Source organism: Zosterops lateralis (assembly GCF_965231275.1).
Source record: "Zosterops lateralis genome assembly, chromosome: 2".
NCBI lineage: Eukaryota > Metazoa > Chordata > Aves > Passeriformes > Zosteropidae > Zosterops > Zosterops lateralis.
In genome coordinates this window covers 18,915,530-18,934,343 of record NC_139763.1, presented here as the reverse complement: position 1 = coordinate 18,934,343, position 18,814 = coordinate 18,915,530, and the positions used below count along the sequence as shown (strand labels likewise).

The 18,814-nt window shown below is 37.8% G+C and overlaps 2 protein-coding genes across 6 annotated transcripts in view; one reads left to right on the top strand and one right to left on the bottom strand.

The window, feature by feature from the left end:
• Nucleotides 1–1,354: 1,354 nt before the first annotated feature.
• Nucleotides 1,355–7,230, bottom strand: TRAPPC2 (trafficking protein particle complex subunit 2). The gene is made up of 5 exons (XM_083885231.1): nt 7,177–7,230; nt 6,235–6,344; nt 4,431–4,573; nt 3,604–3,691; nt 1,355–2,748 (listed from the first exon to the last, which is right to left on the bottom strand). Exons 2-5 carry the CDS (start codon nt 6,325–6,327, stop codon nt 2,650–2,652), a joined length of 423 nt encoding a protein of 140 aa, XP_083741357.1. The 5' UTR covers nt 6,328–6,344; nt 7,177–7,230; the 3' UTR covers nt 1,355–2,649.
• Nucleotides 7,231–7,364: 134 nt separating this feature from the next.
• OFD1 (OFD1 centriole and centriolar satellite protein) overlaps nt 7,365–18,814 on the top strand; it is a gene marked incomplete at its 3' end in the record, with an annotated part of 32,094 nt that continues 20,644 nt past the window's right edge. For 3 of the 5 annotated variants that reach the window (XM_083885240.1, XM_083885243.1, XM_083885242.1), the window contains exons 1-9: nt 7,365–7,631; nt 9,439–9,639; nt 10,397–10,465; nt 10,551–10,578; nt 11,374–11,481; nt 12,175–12,311; nt 14,338–14,511; nt 16,485–16,591; nt 17,452–17,571. In XM_083885240.1, the coding sequence (XP_083741366.1) occupies nt 7,536–7,631; nt 9,439–9,639; nt 10,397–10,465; nt 10,551–10,578; nt 11,374–11,481; nt 12,175–12,311; nt 14,338–14,511; nt 16,485–16,591; nt 17,452–17,571 (1,040 nt within the window). In that variant the 5' untranslated portion in view covers nt 7,365–7,535. Of the gene's footprint in view, nt 7,632–8,821; nt 8,844–9,438; nt 9,640–10,396; nt 10,466–10,550; nt 10,579–11,373; nt 11,482–12,174; nt 12,312–14,337; nt 14,512–16,484; nt 16,592–17,451; nt 17,572–18,814 lie in introns of all 5 variants that reach the window. The other 2 variants (XM_083885244.1, XM_083885241.1) reach the window with 2 other exon arrangements.

Below are 18,814 nucleotides of genomic sequence, written 5' to 3'. Positions count from 1 at the left end.
GAGGAGAAAAAAAACTACTCTTGTGGCAGGTTGGTGGGACTGCTGAAAGCTGCTTGTTAGAGAGCAAAGTGGGAGGAGCAGAAGCAGCTATCTAGGACAGCTGATAGTTCATGTCACAGCACACTGTATCAATGCTTACCTAAGGTGCTTTAACAGCTGCTCCATACCTCAAATGGATCTTACTTTAAGTCACCTGACAGGTTATCTGAACAGTAATAGAACCTTGTAGAAAGTGGACTCTGAGTTGCATTTCCAGCCCAGATTTACTAAGGTTTATTCATGTTAGCTTGTGCTAATGTTCTCATCTCCTTATGCTTGATTTTTGAATGACTTAGGGTAATTCTAGTTCCTTTAAGTCAAAACTTTTTATTGCCTTTACTGCATAATGCAGATTATTTCTGTTTTCTCATAGTGCAACAGACTTTGTTTTGAATTCTTAAGCCCCTGAGAGGGTAGGAACATAATCCTTGCAAAGGAGGTGTTTCTTCACTGAGAAACTGTTCACTGAAGCATGCTGGAAGTGCAGCCTTCAGACCTAGAGCAGATAGGTGACTTTAGTTGACCACAAGGTAATTTTCACCCCTCACTTCAGCTGACTGTGAAGAGTCACAAACTAAAGCATAAAGAAGTGTTTGTCCATGTCCATGAGAACTTGGAGCTACTTCACCAAGGCATTCAGAGTTCTGTCACAAGACAATGTTCCTGAACCACAAACTATGACAAAGGTGATGAGTTAGGACATAATTCTTCCATTCCTGTCCAGTAAAAGTCTGTTTTCATAAAGCCTAGGTGGACCATCTGCAATTCCTATATTCAGAGGAAAGAGGGAAGGATGTAGGGGAGGCATAAGAACAGGCACCATTTGGCTATTGCCTTCAACAATCAGGCAAGAGAGAAAATGCTTTCATTTTACTTAATGTGCTACTGCAGCAGCAAATGCAATTATAAAAAATGTAGCTTCTAAAAGTGGTAGAAACTGTTAGCACTAATCCTTCATATATGCCAAGCCTTTTCTTTCTGCTAAGTATACGATTGTTTAAGTATTTCCTCAGTGAATCTTAACTGTTGGTATTTTTCCAGCCTTCGTGCTACAGGGGAGGAGACAGAAAATAACTGCAGCTCAGTGGCTCCTTATCATATGATCAAGAATGTTTTACCTCAAGTGTGTTTCTGTTATTTCCATGTATACAGAAAAAAAAAAAGTTCCAAGACATTATCAAAGTGCTGTGCAATGCAGTTTGTATGCAATAACATTGCAAAGACAAGTATTCCCATCTTCACTGGCCCCCCCACCAGGTACTGTGGTTACCTGGTTTTCTTCTAAATCACTTCAAGTATACTTAAGAGGCATCCATACTACATTGTTTCATGTTTTATTTAAGGTAAATACTGCAACCACTTTATCATGTTATTTTTTCTCATGGAATATTTTACAGTGACAGCAGTAAGTGGAGAAATAATGATTGACTATACATTTATAGCACATACACATGTGGTCCCCTTAATTATACAGACTGTGCAAAATACTTCTTAGAACAGCATGCCACTTCCTTTGGAAATTACTTTTCAGACATTAAAAAAAAAGTACAAGAAGATAGCTCATACAGATTTGCTGCAAAAAGGAACAGAATACTTAAGACTGTAAACCCAAGCAAAGTATTAGGTACATATATGCCAAATGATCTGTTTAAAAATTATTGGTTTGGAATGATAAGTTCTGCAAAATGGTTCCTAAAACATTTACAATGGAATAGACGCCAGACAGGCCAAATGATGCCTTTCTGAAACCTCAACAAATACAGTTTCATGGTTCAAAGATCCTCCTCTAAATTTATTTACAAAAAGAAAGTTTTTGCAGTTACAGAAGTAATGGAAAAAAAAATGGGTTTAAACACTTAAATTTATTTGGGGATTTTTTTCATGTGTGAATTAGATTTAATGTCAGGGCAGATCTTGCTGTTCTGGTCTACTTCATTCAGTGATGCAACACTGAAGCTAAATGTGTATTGCACTAAATACACAGAAAATTTGAAATTACGCATTTTTAAACTTGAGGGGTTTTCCTCAAAATTTCTTGATGTACTGGAGACAGCTCTTCTGATCTATCCATTTTTTTATTGAGCACTTTATATACATACAATTACACATTAATAAATAGAGGCTTGATTTACTACCACAAAGTGTAATGTTAGTCTGGTTAGTCTGCAGAGTGAGTTCTCTACTGAAGGAATACAAGTAGGAAAGTTTGTAATAAAATTAAGCACTTAGGCCAAACAGTCAAGAATTCCCTTTTGCTCATATTAAACCAGATGACTGTTCTCATTTCCTCCTACCCTATGTCAGAGTCTTACACTTTGCATATGCATTAACACATAATGTCTCAGTTTCTTCTTTTGTACCTCTGCAGCTTCTGACAGTTTAAAACTTTGCTTTCATACCACATAAAAGGAAACTTCTTGAGAAACACATTTTTAACCAGAGAAGCTTGGCTGTTCTTATCTATATCAGCAAAAGAAAAAGCTGCTTCAGCATCCATTTAGTCAGTCTTCAGCAGATGAATATAAAATATGCAGGGGACTAACCAGACGAAGTACAGTTCAAACAATCAGGAAAGTAGGGGAAAAGCACTCACTCAGGAAATTTATTTATTTAGCTCAAAAGGTGTTTCTTCCCAAGGAACTGGACTTTCCTTTCAAAGGCAGTGGATCGAATAGGAGTATTGAGTTCATAAAATGGATTCATTGCAAACTGGGGAAAGAAGAAAAACCCATTGGTAAGCACATTGCCCAGCCATGGAAAATGTCACTTCAGGTGACATCTACTATTAACTTTCAGCCTATTTAGTGCCACTAAGAGCACAGACCTCCTAAACAGTCCTTGCTTTCCAGGCCCTTGCATTCTCCCCATACATGTGCAGAGCCATTCCCTAGCACCAGCTCCTCAGAACAAACCCATCACACCAATGGAAATTAGGATCATTTGAGTGCCCATGGGAGGCTGAGATGGTGGTGCTTCCCATGACTGTTTCCCATGACCCCATCTAGTGGAAATACCCACCAGGATTTGAGAACAAGGGCTGTGTGTTCTGAGAGCAAAGCTACCAGGCTCTGTAGAACAGTCCCTTCATTATCATCATTAATGACACCAGACTACCACAAAATGCATCACAAGAAGTTGCCCCACAAGTTCTCTGCTGCCCAGAGAAGCTGTTGATGCTTCACCCCTGGAGGTGTTCAAGGCCAGGTTGGATGAGGCTTTGACCAATCTGGTCTAGCAGAAAGTGTCCCTGCCCATGGCAGGGAAGTTGTAACTAGATGGTTTTTAAGGTCCCTTCCTACCCAAACCATTTTTATCTATTCTACAAAATATCACTGGACTAAAGTGAAGAAGTTTAAGAGAGCACAGCTTATAACAATTTAAAAAAAATCTATTCTGTTTAATGGAAAATACAGCCTTTGTGTCACATGTTACCAGCTCTGGCTGATGTGGACTGCAGGGGCACTTACACAGGCCCCCAGCAGAAAACATCCTAATACAGCTGTGCCTGAGCATGAAGAACAGAACACACTTAAAAGCAGTGCAAGACCATAAAAGAATTCTTACCTTTATATACAACTCATATACATCAGTAAAGAAGTTCTTAATTCCATCTTCTTGCCTTACATCATGAAGCATTAAAAATCTCATATGTGCAGTAATTAAGGAGAATAAAACTTTCACAAAGAAAAGAGACATTATCCTGAAATGAGCATTTACACCTAATTAAACATATACCTAAAATGTTTAGCTGTACATGAAATAGCAGTGACTCATAGGAGGAAGCATTTAAAGAAGTAATTGAAGCAATGAAATCTGGAAAGCATTACCTTTATATTTTAACATCCCCCTGTTTGAAGAGCATCACCTCTCAATCCAAGGTTGTTCTTTTTAAAACAATATAATTTTGAATGCCGGTGATGGTCTTGCACCTCTGCCATATGCAAAGTTAAAATACCATTCAATGTTACTTGCTACGTGTAACAAATGTTTCACAACAAACACTTCTAGGACTACCTGTACATAGTATCATTTTCACCGCTGGAGTGACTGACAAGTGCCATGTTCACTGCCACTTCTCTGCAGCATGGTCAAAAGGGTGGGAACAATCATACAAGCCTGCTCAGAGCCCCTCATACCTCTTTACTCCATGTGAGCACCACATTTCATTATGCTATTTTGGCATTTTGGCTCCTACAAAGGTAAAATCCACTCTTCCAACTGTTCCCAGCTGTTGTGCCTCCCAATATAGTTCTTCCTGAAGCTGATGACTCTAACAATAATAGCAAATAGCCAGAGAAATCTGTTCCAAACTCACTTTATCTAACTTGCCTTTTTCTGGGAAAAGGCTTTGCTTATATAAACATAAGGAAAGAGAATAGGGAAGGATATGTCCAGCTGTGACAAAAGCAGAAACAAACCATTCGTTAAACTTGTCCACAGTCTTCAAATACATGTTGTTGGAAAGCCACATGTTCTCATCCACGAGGTCAAGAGCAGCGTGGGCAATGAACTGGTTGAGATGGCGATGATCATCCTAATGCATTTCCATAAGACAGCAGATTAGTAATTCAGTGAAAGGAATGAAATATAAACAATAATTTGCTCAAGTTGCTAAAGAACCGGTGTTCAAGTTACATAGTGTTACATATACCCTGCTTTTCTGTCACATGTGCCATCCTGTAATTTAATGAAGCTAGTGTATGTTGTCATAATATTTGGTTTAGAGGAATAAAAGAGTTCATAATAAAAAGATCATCACAAAACCAGTCCTGAGAGCAACAAAATCAGCAAAGCCTGTATTACATTTCAGGAATGAACTCAAGCATGAATTCTTTTGTTTACTGATGGGCAAACTCCGACCTTTAACTTATTCCACAATAGAGGCCCTCATATGTAATTTTCTCTTCTTTTTAAACATCTGTTTTTGTGATATTTACATAGCATACATAAAATGTAGCATTTTCTCGACTATAACATTTCAGTGAAATTTGGCAGAAACTGACCCATAGGTTACAATGTATAAAAGCTGGGGGACAGATGGGGAAAGCAGAGATACAGAAGGCAGGTATGCAGATAAAATCACCTAAAGATACCGTTTTTCTCATGTTGTTTACCTAGAAACAGGATTGTTTTATTGGTTTTGGGTCTTCTTTTTTCTAACACCTAGCGCAGGCAAACATCCTACAACTAGTATTAAATATATGCCTGCAGACGTAAATCGCATCTCTTCCTATAATAAACACGACAGTGATCACAGTGTTTGGCCCGTGTATTTTGTAGACAATCTAGAACACCAGAGGACATCTGCCAAGAAGAGATATAGGACAAAACCACACTGGAAGCTTTTATTAGACTGGAAAAATAAGTAGTTTTGTACTGTTTCTCATAGTAACAGGATACTGTTACTGCTACTCTCACCTCTCAGTTTTTCCCTCAAATCAGCTTTTACACATCCTCACACAAAGTCTAGTCTGAGAAGCCTTATTTATGATCTTTTATGGGACAAGACATCAAAACTCAGATGATGCCATGCAGTTCCAATCAGTGACAGCATATACCTCCATTTTTGGATACACTCAGAGATCCATGCACTTTTATATTGAAGTCTATTTTTCCTTTGATATAATGTCACTTATTGATAGATTTGTTCTTTTCCTACTGGAAACACTGCTTATTGAGTAGTATTACATTTCTCACATTTTCAAATTCTTTATTTATCAATATAAGTTTTTAGTTTTCCTTACTTAAAAGCAAGTATGATTAATGAAGATGATTTAAAAAAATAGGTATTTTATAATATAAAGAATAAAGGGCTGAATACAGCTTTCAAATTTATGTTTCTTACTTTATTACTGTATATAAATGTCTTAAAAGTAAGTGGTATTAAACAATGAACAGCTATTATAAAACCTTTGCACAGTAAGAGAAATAACCAAAACAAAACTAAGATACATATTCTGTAACATACAGCAGGGAATATTTAAGGAAGCTGTGTTTTGTGAAGAACTAGTATAATCTGGCAAAGATTTTTTAAGAGACGGGAAATCCAGAGTTCTACCCCCTATGACAAAATTTCTGTTAAAAACCCCACAGAAAACAGTAGATACTACTTTTTAAAACATGCTGGTCATGCTTCTAATACACTGTAAAATTATAAAAGAATCACAGAGTGTCACAGGGAGAAAAAAAACACACCTTCGACTCTACTTTTCCAGGAGGCAGAAATTCCATTTCAAATATGGGATTATCATGATGACCAACTATCACGAAGTAGAAACTTCCAGACATTCTTCAAAACAACGCTCCTTAGAGGAAAAGACAAAAATACTGATGAGTCTATATACAAACTCTTAATCCATATAGAAGAGCTCCTAAAGTCAGCCAATGTGCTCCCATTCCTATTTACCCGAGGCTAAAGGGAGATAACCATTTAGGTATGGACATCCAGAGGATGGGCCGAGCTCTTCTTGGAGCAGCCAGCCACCAGGATGAGAAACCACGGGCAGAAACTGATGCCCAGGCAGCTCCACCTGGACACGAGTAGGAACTTATCTGCTTGTGTGTGACTGAGCACTAACAGACTGCCCAGAGAGGCTGGAGTTACTCCAGAACTGCACACAATCCTTGCCCTGCGCTCCAGGACGACCCTTGCTTGAGCAGGCTGGGCCAGATGCCGATGTTCCCTGCCAGCCTGACAGATTCTGGAGGAGCCGGAGAATACCCTTGGAAAGTGGACCGGGAGGTTAATCTAGGCACCCCAAACTAATTCCTGCCCTGCTCACCGATGGTTCACTCCCCGGGAGCCCCTGGTCACAGCGATCCCAGGCCGTACAGCGCTGCACCCGCCCCCGAGAACCCCTCGGGCGTCTCCCCGGGCGCTGCCCACAGGCAGCAGAGGGGGCAGGGCGGAGGGAGGCGGGCGGCAGCCCGGGGACAATCCCCCCGCTCCCTCCCCGGGCGCTCTAGGGCTGCCCTGGAAAGGCCGCCCCGCCCTGTCCCGCCGCCCCCCGGCCTGTCCCGGGGAAGGGCCGGACCCTGCGGGGCTGACATCCCCGGGGGAGCCCGCGGCACAGGGGGAGAGGGAGGCGGGGAGGAGAAGGGTCCCATCCCGCAGGCCCCGCCGGGCCCGCCGCCTACCCTGCGCCGCGCCCCGTCCGCCCCCGCCGCGGCCGCCGGAAGCGCCGCCTGCCCCGCCCCGCCCCTGCCCCGCCCCATCCGGCGCCTCCGTGACGCCCCAGCGGCCGCGCAGCCCGGCCTTGCCCTGCCCTGCCTTGTCTTATCTTATCCTGCCCTGCCCCACCGTGCCCGGCCGCGCTCCCCGGCCCCGCTCCGGCCCCGCGGTGTCCCGGGGTGTCCCGTGGGTAGCGGGAGGCCGCCCGGAACAGCCCGAGCGGGCTGAGGGAGGCGGGGCCGGCGGGAGGGCTCGGCGTCTCCCCGGCTGAGGGTCGAGCTGCAAATCAGTGATGCCCCTTTGTGTTTCGGTGTTGTAGGCCAGGATGGCTTCGGTGGAAAGGGAGACATTGTCCCAGGAGGAGCTCCGGAAAAGGCTGTATCAGACTTTTAAGAGCCGAGGCGTACTGGACACACTTAAGGTGTGCTTTGCTTTCAGCGGGTGCTGGCTGTGATCCTCTGTGCGGCTTTAACAGAGACAGCCCTAAAAGCCACGCCGAGTACAAGCGTCTCTCCACAAAGGATCATTTTTGCCACAACGTAATTAGTATTTGAGGGGACGGGGGGTTGGGGTGAAGTGTGTTGTGTTTGGGGTTTTTCCCCCATATGCGAGGTTCTCCCTAAACAGGGTGGCTTTTCATCATGCCTTGGCCTCGGAGTGTTTTTCAGGAAGGTTGAAAGCCTGTATTAGGTCTTTGAAAATACCCATGCTTGAACAAAGAAACAGGGGAGAGAAAAATAAATGAGAATGTAAAATAGGAAAGGATCTCTCAGGTTACAGGATTTGTTTACCTATGATAAGTAAGCATGTTATCTGAGCAACACTTCTAAAATACTACAATTCTCTTTTTAAACTATTTGAGCTGTTTTGTCCCCGTGTACTCGTTCAGGACAATGTCTTAGGAAAAAAAATCAAGATCATTATTTCAAGAATATTGATAATGCTATAGCTAAGAAGTTCCTGTTCAGGACAATTTGTTTCTGTGTTACTGATTTCCATATCAAGCTTGCAATGCTTGAACCATTTCTCATTTGACTTAACTAATATTCTATCAGATGACTTCCTGTTTAACTCCATTTTTCTGCTTTGTTTTACTTGTTTAGAAAGTTATTTCTGACTTTCTTTCCTGTACTAGGGATAGGGATTTAGCCCTGTGCTTTCCACCTTCACTTTTCTACAAGACATTTAAGAGGTCACTGTTCTTGGTTGTTTTTGAGACATCATCTCTGATAAGTTGGTTGAAACTGGACAAGTTCAGAAATTAATAAGAAAACCAGGGTTTTTTTCAGTTGCGTTTGAGAGTTGGAGTCAATGATCCTTTCCAACTCAGGATATTTTGTAGTTCTGTAATTTTGTTGTTGTCAGCCTAATTTCTCTTGGAAACCATGCTAAAATACCAGGCTAGTCTGATGATCTTGCTTTGTTAAGTTTCATTAACTATTTTGTTTCATTTTTGGTAACACACTGCCTCTTTATTCAGTTGTGTTGCTGTTGCATACCTGATGCTGAAAGCTTAAAACACTATTTGTGTCATGATTTTTTCCTATAAACCATTTGCATAAACAATTAGTATAACTGTAAAATGAAAATAATTATTTCTTCCTTTTACAGAAGGGAGATCTTCTGATTTTAGGTTAGTTTTTTTTCTCTATTGTAACTCACTCATATGTGAATATATTTTTAAAATGTCATTTAATTATTATTAGTGCCTGTAAGTCTCTTTGGTTAGCACTCTTTTGCTTCCCTACAAAATAATTGCTATTAAAGACATTGAATATTTTGTTTTGCCATCTACTTTTGTGATGGTATGAGTGGCTTCTTGATATGAGACTCAAAAGAGGACCAGTGAGGGTTCCAAGGGCACCTGAGACATCAGAGGCCACATCAGGAAGGCTTTGTTTAAGCCAAAGGGAAGGAAAATAGGAAAGCAGTGATCTGAAAATGAAGCTGGGCGTACAAGACTGGTGTTTATGTGAGCTCTTCACTGGGAACTTCCTTTTAATATTACATTTGATACATTTTGAGGGTAAGTCAGAGTTCACCCATTAGAGAGTTTTGAAGAAAGGCAGGGTGTTTGTAGTGCAGTTCTAGATTTTGCCAAAATTAGTCTGCCCTGTTCTGTTTGTAGTTGTACAAGTAAAATAAGGCTCTCTGTGGATTTTGAAAAATTAAAACTCTCATTGAATCACATGTAAACTGATAATACAATGAGTTTTTTTCTGTATCAGACACAGCTCCGAAACCAGCTAATCCATGAACTAATGCACCCAATTTTGAGTGGAGAACTTCAGCCACAGCTGGTTCCAAATGAAGACAGTTCACTTTTGACCACTGCTTCCAACAGTTTGGTGGCAGATCATCTAGAGAGATGTGGCTATGAGTATTCACTTTCTGTTTTCTTTCCAGAAAGTGGATTGGAGAAGAAGAAGGTAAGTTCAGTGTTTTGTCTATGCCATGCTGTCTAGGAGCTTTGTTCTCTGGGGGTTGTTATATTCTAACAATTGGAAAAATCTTCTTTTTGTGATAGAAAATGCAAAGTACAGCTTCTGTTCATCTCCACAAAACATTCCATCATTCAGAGTCATTTTCATGAATACTTAAAACTAGCAATAAGCTAATGATTCTGTTCTGGAAAGGTGCAGCCTCAATCTGTCTGTGTGGCAGAGCACTTGGGAACTGAACCTGATAAAAGCTTCTTTGGCTATTCAGTTCCCTGAAAATGTGGTTCCTGGTCAGTTCAAGCTGTTCTAACTATGAAGTGTGGCTGAAAAGGGCAATCCTTGCCTTCCCTGCTCTGTAAGCGTGTGATAGGGTGAAGTTTTTCCTAACTGAGAATTCATTTTTTGACCTGGTGAGTAGTTAATCATCATTTGGGTTAGTGAGCTCATTCGATTTGGATGATAAAGCAAGAAAAGTGACAAGGAAAGTAGCAAGCACCTGTTGAGGGTGGGGAGAAAACAAAACTCTTTTCACAGCTTCAGCTGACAATGGAGCTACATGCTGGCTGCTCCATGTCTAAGTAGTGAAGATAAGTAAATGTAGAACAGCAGGCCTCTGAAAATGATTTTACAGGGAGCAAATAGATATTTTGTAAGTGGAAAACATTTACAACTGTAGAATAGTGCCATTTACGTACTTGAAATTACATTAATTAGTTAACCTTTTCCAACTTTTTTTTCCCCAAAGCTGTGGACTATGCAAGATCTTCTTCAATTTATGAGGATCAATCCAAAATCCAGTCTTTACAAATCAATGGTAAAGTTATTTTGATTTTGAAAATAAACTTAAATTACAGTGGTGATGAAAATAGACTGGCTAAAACTTCTTTTCTTTCTTACAGACTTCAGGAACTCGGAAGGAAAATAAAGGTACAAAATGTTTGCATGCGATGAAGACAAGGATAATTGTGTTAGCTTTATTTTTATTAAGATGTGAGCAATAAAAAATAAGATTCCTTGAGTGTGTGTTGATATGGAGTAATATGGATTTAGTCAGATTTTGAAACTTGCAGTACACCGGTATGATGAATGTTATGTTTCAGGATTATCCAGCTCATATTTGTGGTGTGGATTAACTGTTGACATTCACTTACAAAATAAATTACTTGTACATTAGAAATTTGAGAAAAATGTGTAATCAGGTATTAAATATAATGCTCTTTGGAGGCTTTTCATACTAACTTTGGAAAACTCAGGTTTTGGGTTGTCTTTATAACACTGTATAAGCTTGCAGAATATACTGCAAAAACTAGTTACAGATTTAATTGACTTTCCATTGTATTATTTAAGAAATAATTCTTATATCTGCATGGCAAAACCTAACTATACTGTATAACCTAAAGGAACTTGATCTTTAAAAACCCCTGTTGCCTGAAGGCCTCATAGTTAAATACTAATAATCTTCACTCTTAACTTGCTTTGGGAGTCAAGAGACATGGATGGGAGGAAAAGTTGCAAAAGGACAGCTTTTGCTGACTGAGATGGACTGGATTATGCTTATAATAAGACCATAATTGTTTACTAGTATTGATTTTTACTAAAGTACTTGTTCTTTCTGTAAATCATATAGGTTTTCTTGTACGTTGAAAATTTCTTTGTTAATGACAGGCTCAAATTCCATTTTGGTGTGAGATCAGAACTAACTATTCTGTTGGATCTTGCCAGGTTTCCTTATGCAGATTTTAATTGGACTTACAGAACATCATCTGAACAGGGAAACTCAGAACACAGAAACTCAGACCACCTCAGTGCCTCCTTACAGAGAGTCTCTTGGTAAGTGCAACCTGTGCAAGTCACCCCAGATATTTTCATACTGGTATATGGTATGGCTTTATACAAATTGTATGAATGGTGGTACTTTGTTACTTACTCAAATGCAACCTAAAGTCGTAATGAGTAAAGGTCATGTCACTAGAACATGGAATTTCTAAATTTTCTTAAAATAAGGTAAAATCAGGATGAGATTTTCTTTTTATATGACTCGTGTGTTTTCTTAGACATTTAGCATGGACTGTAAATGTTATATGTTGAAATATGTTTTGGAGAACAGAATTGTAAATGTGTGCCTTCTTCATATGAGCAAGTTAGGCGTAGATTGGGAGTTCTTGAATGTATAATATGCACGTTGTTACTGATATATGAATACAAAAAGCTAAAAGTTGCATACAAAAGGAAATTCTTGTCCACGCATGGTAAAGAGGATGAATGACTATGTAATACCACGAATAGTGCTTAAACAACCAAACACCTCCTCCTAGGTATATGTTATGTTTATTTGTATTTATAAAGCAGATAAATGGCATTCCTGTGCTGCCTCTGCTTTTGGGCCATACAAGTCTTTCTGGGATAGTGCTGCTTGGATAAGCTGAGGAATGTCCTGCAGAGAGAGAGGTTCCTGCCATCTTTGGTGAGGTAACTGCAGTGAGGTTTTTTTAAATTATGATGGTTGTCTTGCTTTTTTTGTAGCTGAGAAGCTTCAGCTGATTGATGAACAGTTTGCAGACTCCTATCCTCAGCATCAGAAATACAAATCTTTAGAAGTAACACTTAATGAATATAGAAAAGAAATAGAGAAGCAGCTTCAAGAAGAAATGCATCAAAAGGTATAACTCGGGTTTATGAATTTGAGGGAGACATTTGTTGATTTTGACTTTACACATGCAAACTTTTAACACATAAGGTAAATTTAAAAAACAGATCTAATACTTAGTTACAAAAAGGACAAAAGGCTAGATTAATCCAATATCTATTGTTAATTTGATGATATAACATGTATATTTGTCATCTCCCTTTTCTGTTAAATGTGCACAGAATGTTAAGCTTTTTATTCTGATGTTAATTTATAACGAAACATTTACTTACTCTGGCTGTCTTCATTTGGTAAAATTTATCTGTATTTGATTATTTTGTTTTATGGAGAAATGTTTACTCTATACCACAGTTTTAATTTTCCTTCCCAGTTAAGATTTTGATGCTTGAATTTCACCATAGTGCATAGCAACTGAGGTGTGAATTGCTGTTGTGTAGCTTGACAGATAATTAATTTTTAATACTGATGAGAGTTTGAATTCTATTTCAAAGCATTGCACAGAAACTCTAAAGTTATAATAGACAGTATCATGAATAATTTCTGATTTTTTTCTTCCTATAATTGAAGACAGCCTTTCTAGAGAATTTTCCTTCATTTTGGAAGTAAGATTAAAATTTTGTCACATAATCCTTTGATAATCCTTCTGTCTGAAAAATGGAACAGAGGGAATATATTGCATTTCATTTAAATATATCTTTTTGCTTTTCCATAAATTTCTGTCAAGATCATCAGTTGATTTGGACAGAAAAAATCAACTATATTTCATTTCAGTATATTTCTCATTCATTTCTGTCAAGATCATAAAAATAAATTATAATATAATAATCTAATAAACTTTTAAAAGCACTCATTGTAGTCATCATTTATTTAGCCAGACAAGTAGAAAGATGGAGAGGTAAACCTCTGTTTTAACTCCATACGTCATTTAGTCTTTATTCCCCAGCTGGCTCTTTCTTTTTTAGTATGTAAAACGTGTTAATTTGTGTGTTGTTAAGTTTGTATCAGTTTAAATATACCAGTTTTAATAAAGGACATGGGAATGTTAATCAGATGTAAATCTCTTCTAAATTCAATTAGCTTTACATTAATTCCTTAGTAACATGATGTGAATTACTGTAAAACATTTCTAATCAAATTTGTATATATACAAGTGATGCCATATTATCTCATTGTTTTTTTTAATATTTCTAAAATTTGTGCCCACAGACCTGAGTTGCTTGATCAGACATTCCTACTGTGCCTTTTCCACTATTTAATTTTTCTCACCATTTTGCTCTCATTCTCTTTTGATTCTTTTGCTCAGTATTTCATCTCATTTTTGTCTTGTATGCTTGCTTTCCATTTTCTTCAAAATTTTTGTTGTAATTCTTTATAATCCCATTTGCTCTCACATATATTGTCCTTCACACACTGTATGGAGTCATGTTCCCAGCAATTCTTCTGTGCAGTTGCAGGATTTTTGCTTTCCTGTTTGTGTGCAATTACCTTTTTTCAGTTGTGCTTAGAAAGCAGTGAATTGGGACTGCTCTTTCTGTAACCCTCTTTAGATGAAGTTGTGTTCTGCATTTTATTTTTACACTTCTGGCACTTCTTTTTATGTCTAGGTGGATTCCTGTGGTTTCTGAACAATTCAGGGTGTGGGTCTGTTTCTGCCAATTCTTGAATCACTAGTCAAAAGTGATTCTTTGGGAAGGGGACAAGTGTCAGAGGAGGAGTAACAGACTGGCCATTCCTTTATTCCAAGCAGAGTATCACTTCTGTAGTGCATTTTTCTTCATAGCCTTCTGTTCTGCTCTTGTCTAAAGCTAACAGTTTAGTGTAAGATCTGCTTTGGGATGCCAGATAAACACATCAAAGCTATGTTAGATATGCAGATAGCATGTGCTCCTATGATTCTGTCATGGTAATTAATTATTATCAATTTATCTTTTCCTAACAAGAATTTCAAGGTGAAATTTTCAATTGTGTTAGGAGGAATTGTCTTTTTTTTTATTTGAAGACAGACGTATTTAACCCTCTCTTCCTCCTTTATGTAAAAGCTTGAACATTTTAAAGAAGTTGAAATAGCAAAGATTAAAATGGAGGAGAAAGTGCAGACCCAGAAAGAAATCTCTGAGCTGCGCCATGAGTTAGAGAAGATGCATCAAGCAAAGTCTGAAGCCTTGATTTCTCGTGAAAAGAATGCTATTGAGAGGCTTCAAAAACAACAAGAGGTAAAGTTCCAATTTTTTTTTTTCCTAAAAAATCTCCTAAAAAAAATTTCTGCAGTTTTTCCTGTTGCAGAATGATTTAGTGAGTTGCTTAGACTTTTATCTCTGGGAGATTTACCTTCAGATTTTACTTGGCTTATTAGGGAAAACTTAGAATTCACATTTGATCTTATAAATAGCAACTGCAAGATGCAATTAGCAATGCACGAATGAGTACGGTTAAACATCTTTTAAGTAGAGATAGCTGAAAATGAACAGTCCTGCAAGCTGGGATCTAAATGTAATAAATACTTTTAAATCTGTTTTAATAATTTTGCTGAATTCAAATCACTGGGTTTTTTTCCACAGAAGGTTGAGTATAGCTTTTAGTTACACTCTTAAGTTCTTTTAGCTGCTGAGAAGATTCTAACCTAGGTGGAATAAATAACTTGTATGGTACAGATATGCTGTTTCTATTTGTTTTTATATATTGAATGTTATGAATAACCACCATCTTTACTGTAAACTAGCATCTCATTTAGTTTCTTTGAATACTTTTGTGTCGATGAATTACTTCTCTGGGCTGTGAACCCCTTGGTGTTTTGCCAGGGTAGTAACTGTTACCACAGCACACAATAATTTGTGTGTAGTTCTCAACTGCTTATCCCGATCTCAAGCTGTTACTTCTCAGTTTTTGAAAGAATAGTTTGTTTGCTCTTCTGTTGCCTGTTTGCCTTGCCACCTCCCTGCTATCTGCAGTAGACCTTCATGTCCAAACAATAGTCTCCCACAAATGCTAACTGTATTTTTACTTTGGTGTGGTTTTTATGGTTTTGTTTGTCTTGTTTTCTTCCCTGAGAACATGTCATATTGGTTAACAAGCAGTTGTGCAGGTCTCTATATAAAGTTACTGTAATATTAAACATTTTATCACCATGCCATGAATTTATTTCATGGTTGTGTACTTTGAAGCTGACAGGAAAACATCTATGTTATGCTATCAGTCTTCTTCCATGGGCATGAAATTGATTCAGTAACTTAAAAAAACCCTACCAATGACTAGATCAACATATCTCTCAAGTATTATGTATAAATATTTGATTTCTCTAGTTAGCTTCTGCACGCACTGAAAATTTTATGTTTCATTTACCTGGGTGTGGTAGTTTGGATTCTTTTAACAGAGTTCAGGTATGTTTGCTTTAAAGCTGTCAGATCATTTAACTCTTCACTATGACTTTATGTCTAGGAAATGTGGCTTGAGAAACTGCTCTATTTTTTTGTACCAGGAGCAGCAGCTGAATCTGTCAGTGCTGTCAAATGCACATGGCTTTCAAAGTTGATATAAGGGTCCATATGGCAAAGCCATAATTTTCTTCTTAAACTTTTTTTTTGGGGGGAGAAGACATACAGTATTTTGTGCTCAAGGGCAAAAAAAGCCACTTTTATTAATAGGAAGATATGTGGGTTTTGGTGTTGATAAGTTCATCACTTGGAGAATCCCTTTTACAATTTTTTATGAGTTTTATATATTAAACTGCAAAAACTGAAAGGCTCTTGGTTTACTCAGTTTCAATTTTAAGTCATGTTTGATCAGTGCATTTTGGTATTTGTTTCTTCAACTACATTTTTGTGAAGAACATACAAAACTTTTTTATCAAAAAATTCAAGTGTATAAACATGTTTATTCTGCATTTTTTTTTAAAAAAATTCCTTTTACTTGAGTTTTAGTTAGTGGTATTTCTTAAAGGGTGTTTATTGATAGGCAGAAGTGACTCCATCTAAAACATTTTTAGTCTGAGTGAAAGTAGAAAAGGAATTAAGAAAATATACTCTAAAATTGATTCTGTATGTTATTTCATGTAATGACTATATAAATAATATTTATGGGAGTAAGATCAGTCAGTTCCTGAAGGAAGATCCTTTTGAGTCGGAGTGTGTTAAACAGTAAATGAAGTTTTACAGTGAAGTAAAACTAAGGATAATGTTTTGTGATTCAGATAGAGGCAAAGGAAGTGTATGCTCAGAGACAAAGTCTGTTGAAAGATATTGAAGCCATAAGGACCAGGGAGGCAGAACTGAAGCAAAGGATGGAGGCATTTGAAATGTAAGTGCTGAAGGATATGTACAATGCTAAATGATGCTTCTGCAGAACTTGCCTCAAGATATTTCTGCTTCTGTGATGTTGTAATAGATTATATATCCCAGAAGCTATGTTTATATTTTGAGCAGTATTGTATACTGTCTCTATTAGCAGGGATACCCTATACAAAAAGATGTTTCTGGGCTTTTTCTATACCACCTCATCCAACCAAAACAGTTCAGCATTGCTTTGCAGGCGAGGAACCAGATGTTTACTTTCAAGTGCTTAAATTAAAAAAACTCAACCCACAAATGACACAGTATGTAACTCTAACATTCATGAGATATTCACATGAATATTTTGCCTCATTAGTCCTATGTTTTGGGGTTGACATTTTTATTATTTGTCCTTAATAAGATCTGTTTGCTTTAGTTAAATTAAAAAAGTAACTAATCCATTTTTGGCCAGACTTTCAATACTACTTAATATTGTTACTTTGTCATCTGTTTTTCCTAGCAAACTGAATATCCTGCTAGCCAAAACTTGGGGTTTTTTATCAACCCAGCAGAGGGTGCTGATAGAATAGCATGCACATCACTCTTCCCTCTGAAGTGTTTCTGGTGTGGGAAACTGAGACAGGGTTAACCCGGGATAGCTTCATAATTGATTGGTACTGAATTTTAAATAGGGCAATTTAGTTTGTGTCACATCTCCAGATTCTTAATGAACTGCAGTGACAGAGTCTGATGATGATGGTTTCAAATTGCTACTGTATTCCAAGCAGACACATTGCCCTTTGATGTCTATAAATGTTATTGTGAAAAAGAAACAAAACCCCAGACGAAAACTTTGACTTTTTACCTGATCATTTCTGGATATTTCAGCACCCAGAGAATTCAGGAGGAGAAAAATAAAGCTATAGAAGATGCACTTCGGCGTCGTGAAGTTGCTGTGAAGAACATAGAGGAGACATATGAACAAAGGCTGAACACAGAGCTCTTAAAGTATTTTTTTTTATCACTAATAGGACACATAATATTTCCTATGAAAACAGAATAATAAATTCTATAGGATTTATTTTGAAAAGCATAGTAAAGCAAAGACTTTGAAAATGTGAACTTACGTTTTTGTTTTAGTCAGATTGAATCTTTTACATTGCTGCTTAGCTATTTTCTAGTAAGTTTACTATAGAAATATTCTCTTTTGGTTATAGGTTATATTATTGCTGTAGTTTAAATGCTGTGTTGATATCTGGAAAAGGACATCTAACATTACTTTGTATATTTAGATAAGAGGATCTGAAGCAGTATAAGTTACTTTCTTTGTCCACAGTTAAAAGAACTGACCATTTTATGAATGCAGAAGAGTTATGAAGGGGAAATCAACATTAAAGAGATGTTATAAGTTTCTTGGAAAAGGGATGAGAGACATACTAGTCCATTGTACAGACAAAATGGCTCTTACCTTCACCCCTTCCCATTTTTGAAGAGGGATTCTGTGATATAGATCTCCCTCTTATTGGTTACTTTCTGCTTGGACCTGGTCTTAAGGAATTGGCAGTCATCTGTGACTTCTTTTGGGTGTTGCAGTGGGTGTGTCCTAACTTTACTGTTGTACTTCCTTGTGGTACCTTCATCACTTGAAGGGTTCCTTGATACTTCAGTGGAGACAAGCGCTCTTGGCATGCCATGAACCTGTCTCAGTTAGGCACTTTAAGCAAGTGACTCATGTATCATTACTTTTTATTGCAAGCCAGTCAGCAGTATTATCTGTGGTTTTAGGTCTTTAAATTAAAAAGCAAAGATGTTCCTTTGTAAAAGGAAGAAGAGAAATGTCCCCAAGTACTTTGATAGTAGGTTTTGGTAAAAATAATCCCTCAGCATTTGATTGTTTTGTTAGAGAGCAATGAAATGCAACTAATTGACTTACCTTGGTATCTTATTTTATCTAGTCTATTACAGTTAGTTACAAATAGTGATTGCAAAGTCCTTTCAGTACATGAGGGGAAGCAAAGCAGTTTAAGAACTGCTGCTTGGCTTATTTTATCAACATACAAAATATTTTAAGGCATGCTGCAGGTGCTCAGAAAGACAAGATCCATGTCCTTTTGTCCCAAATGATTGATGAAAAGTAGTAAAGAACTACTGTTTATTTTACAGAAGTAGTGATGCTTGCTAGCAAATCAGTCTTTTTTATTTTTGTAGTAAACATTAAATGCCATATTTGGGAGAAGGGTCTGAGTGGTCT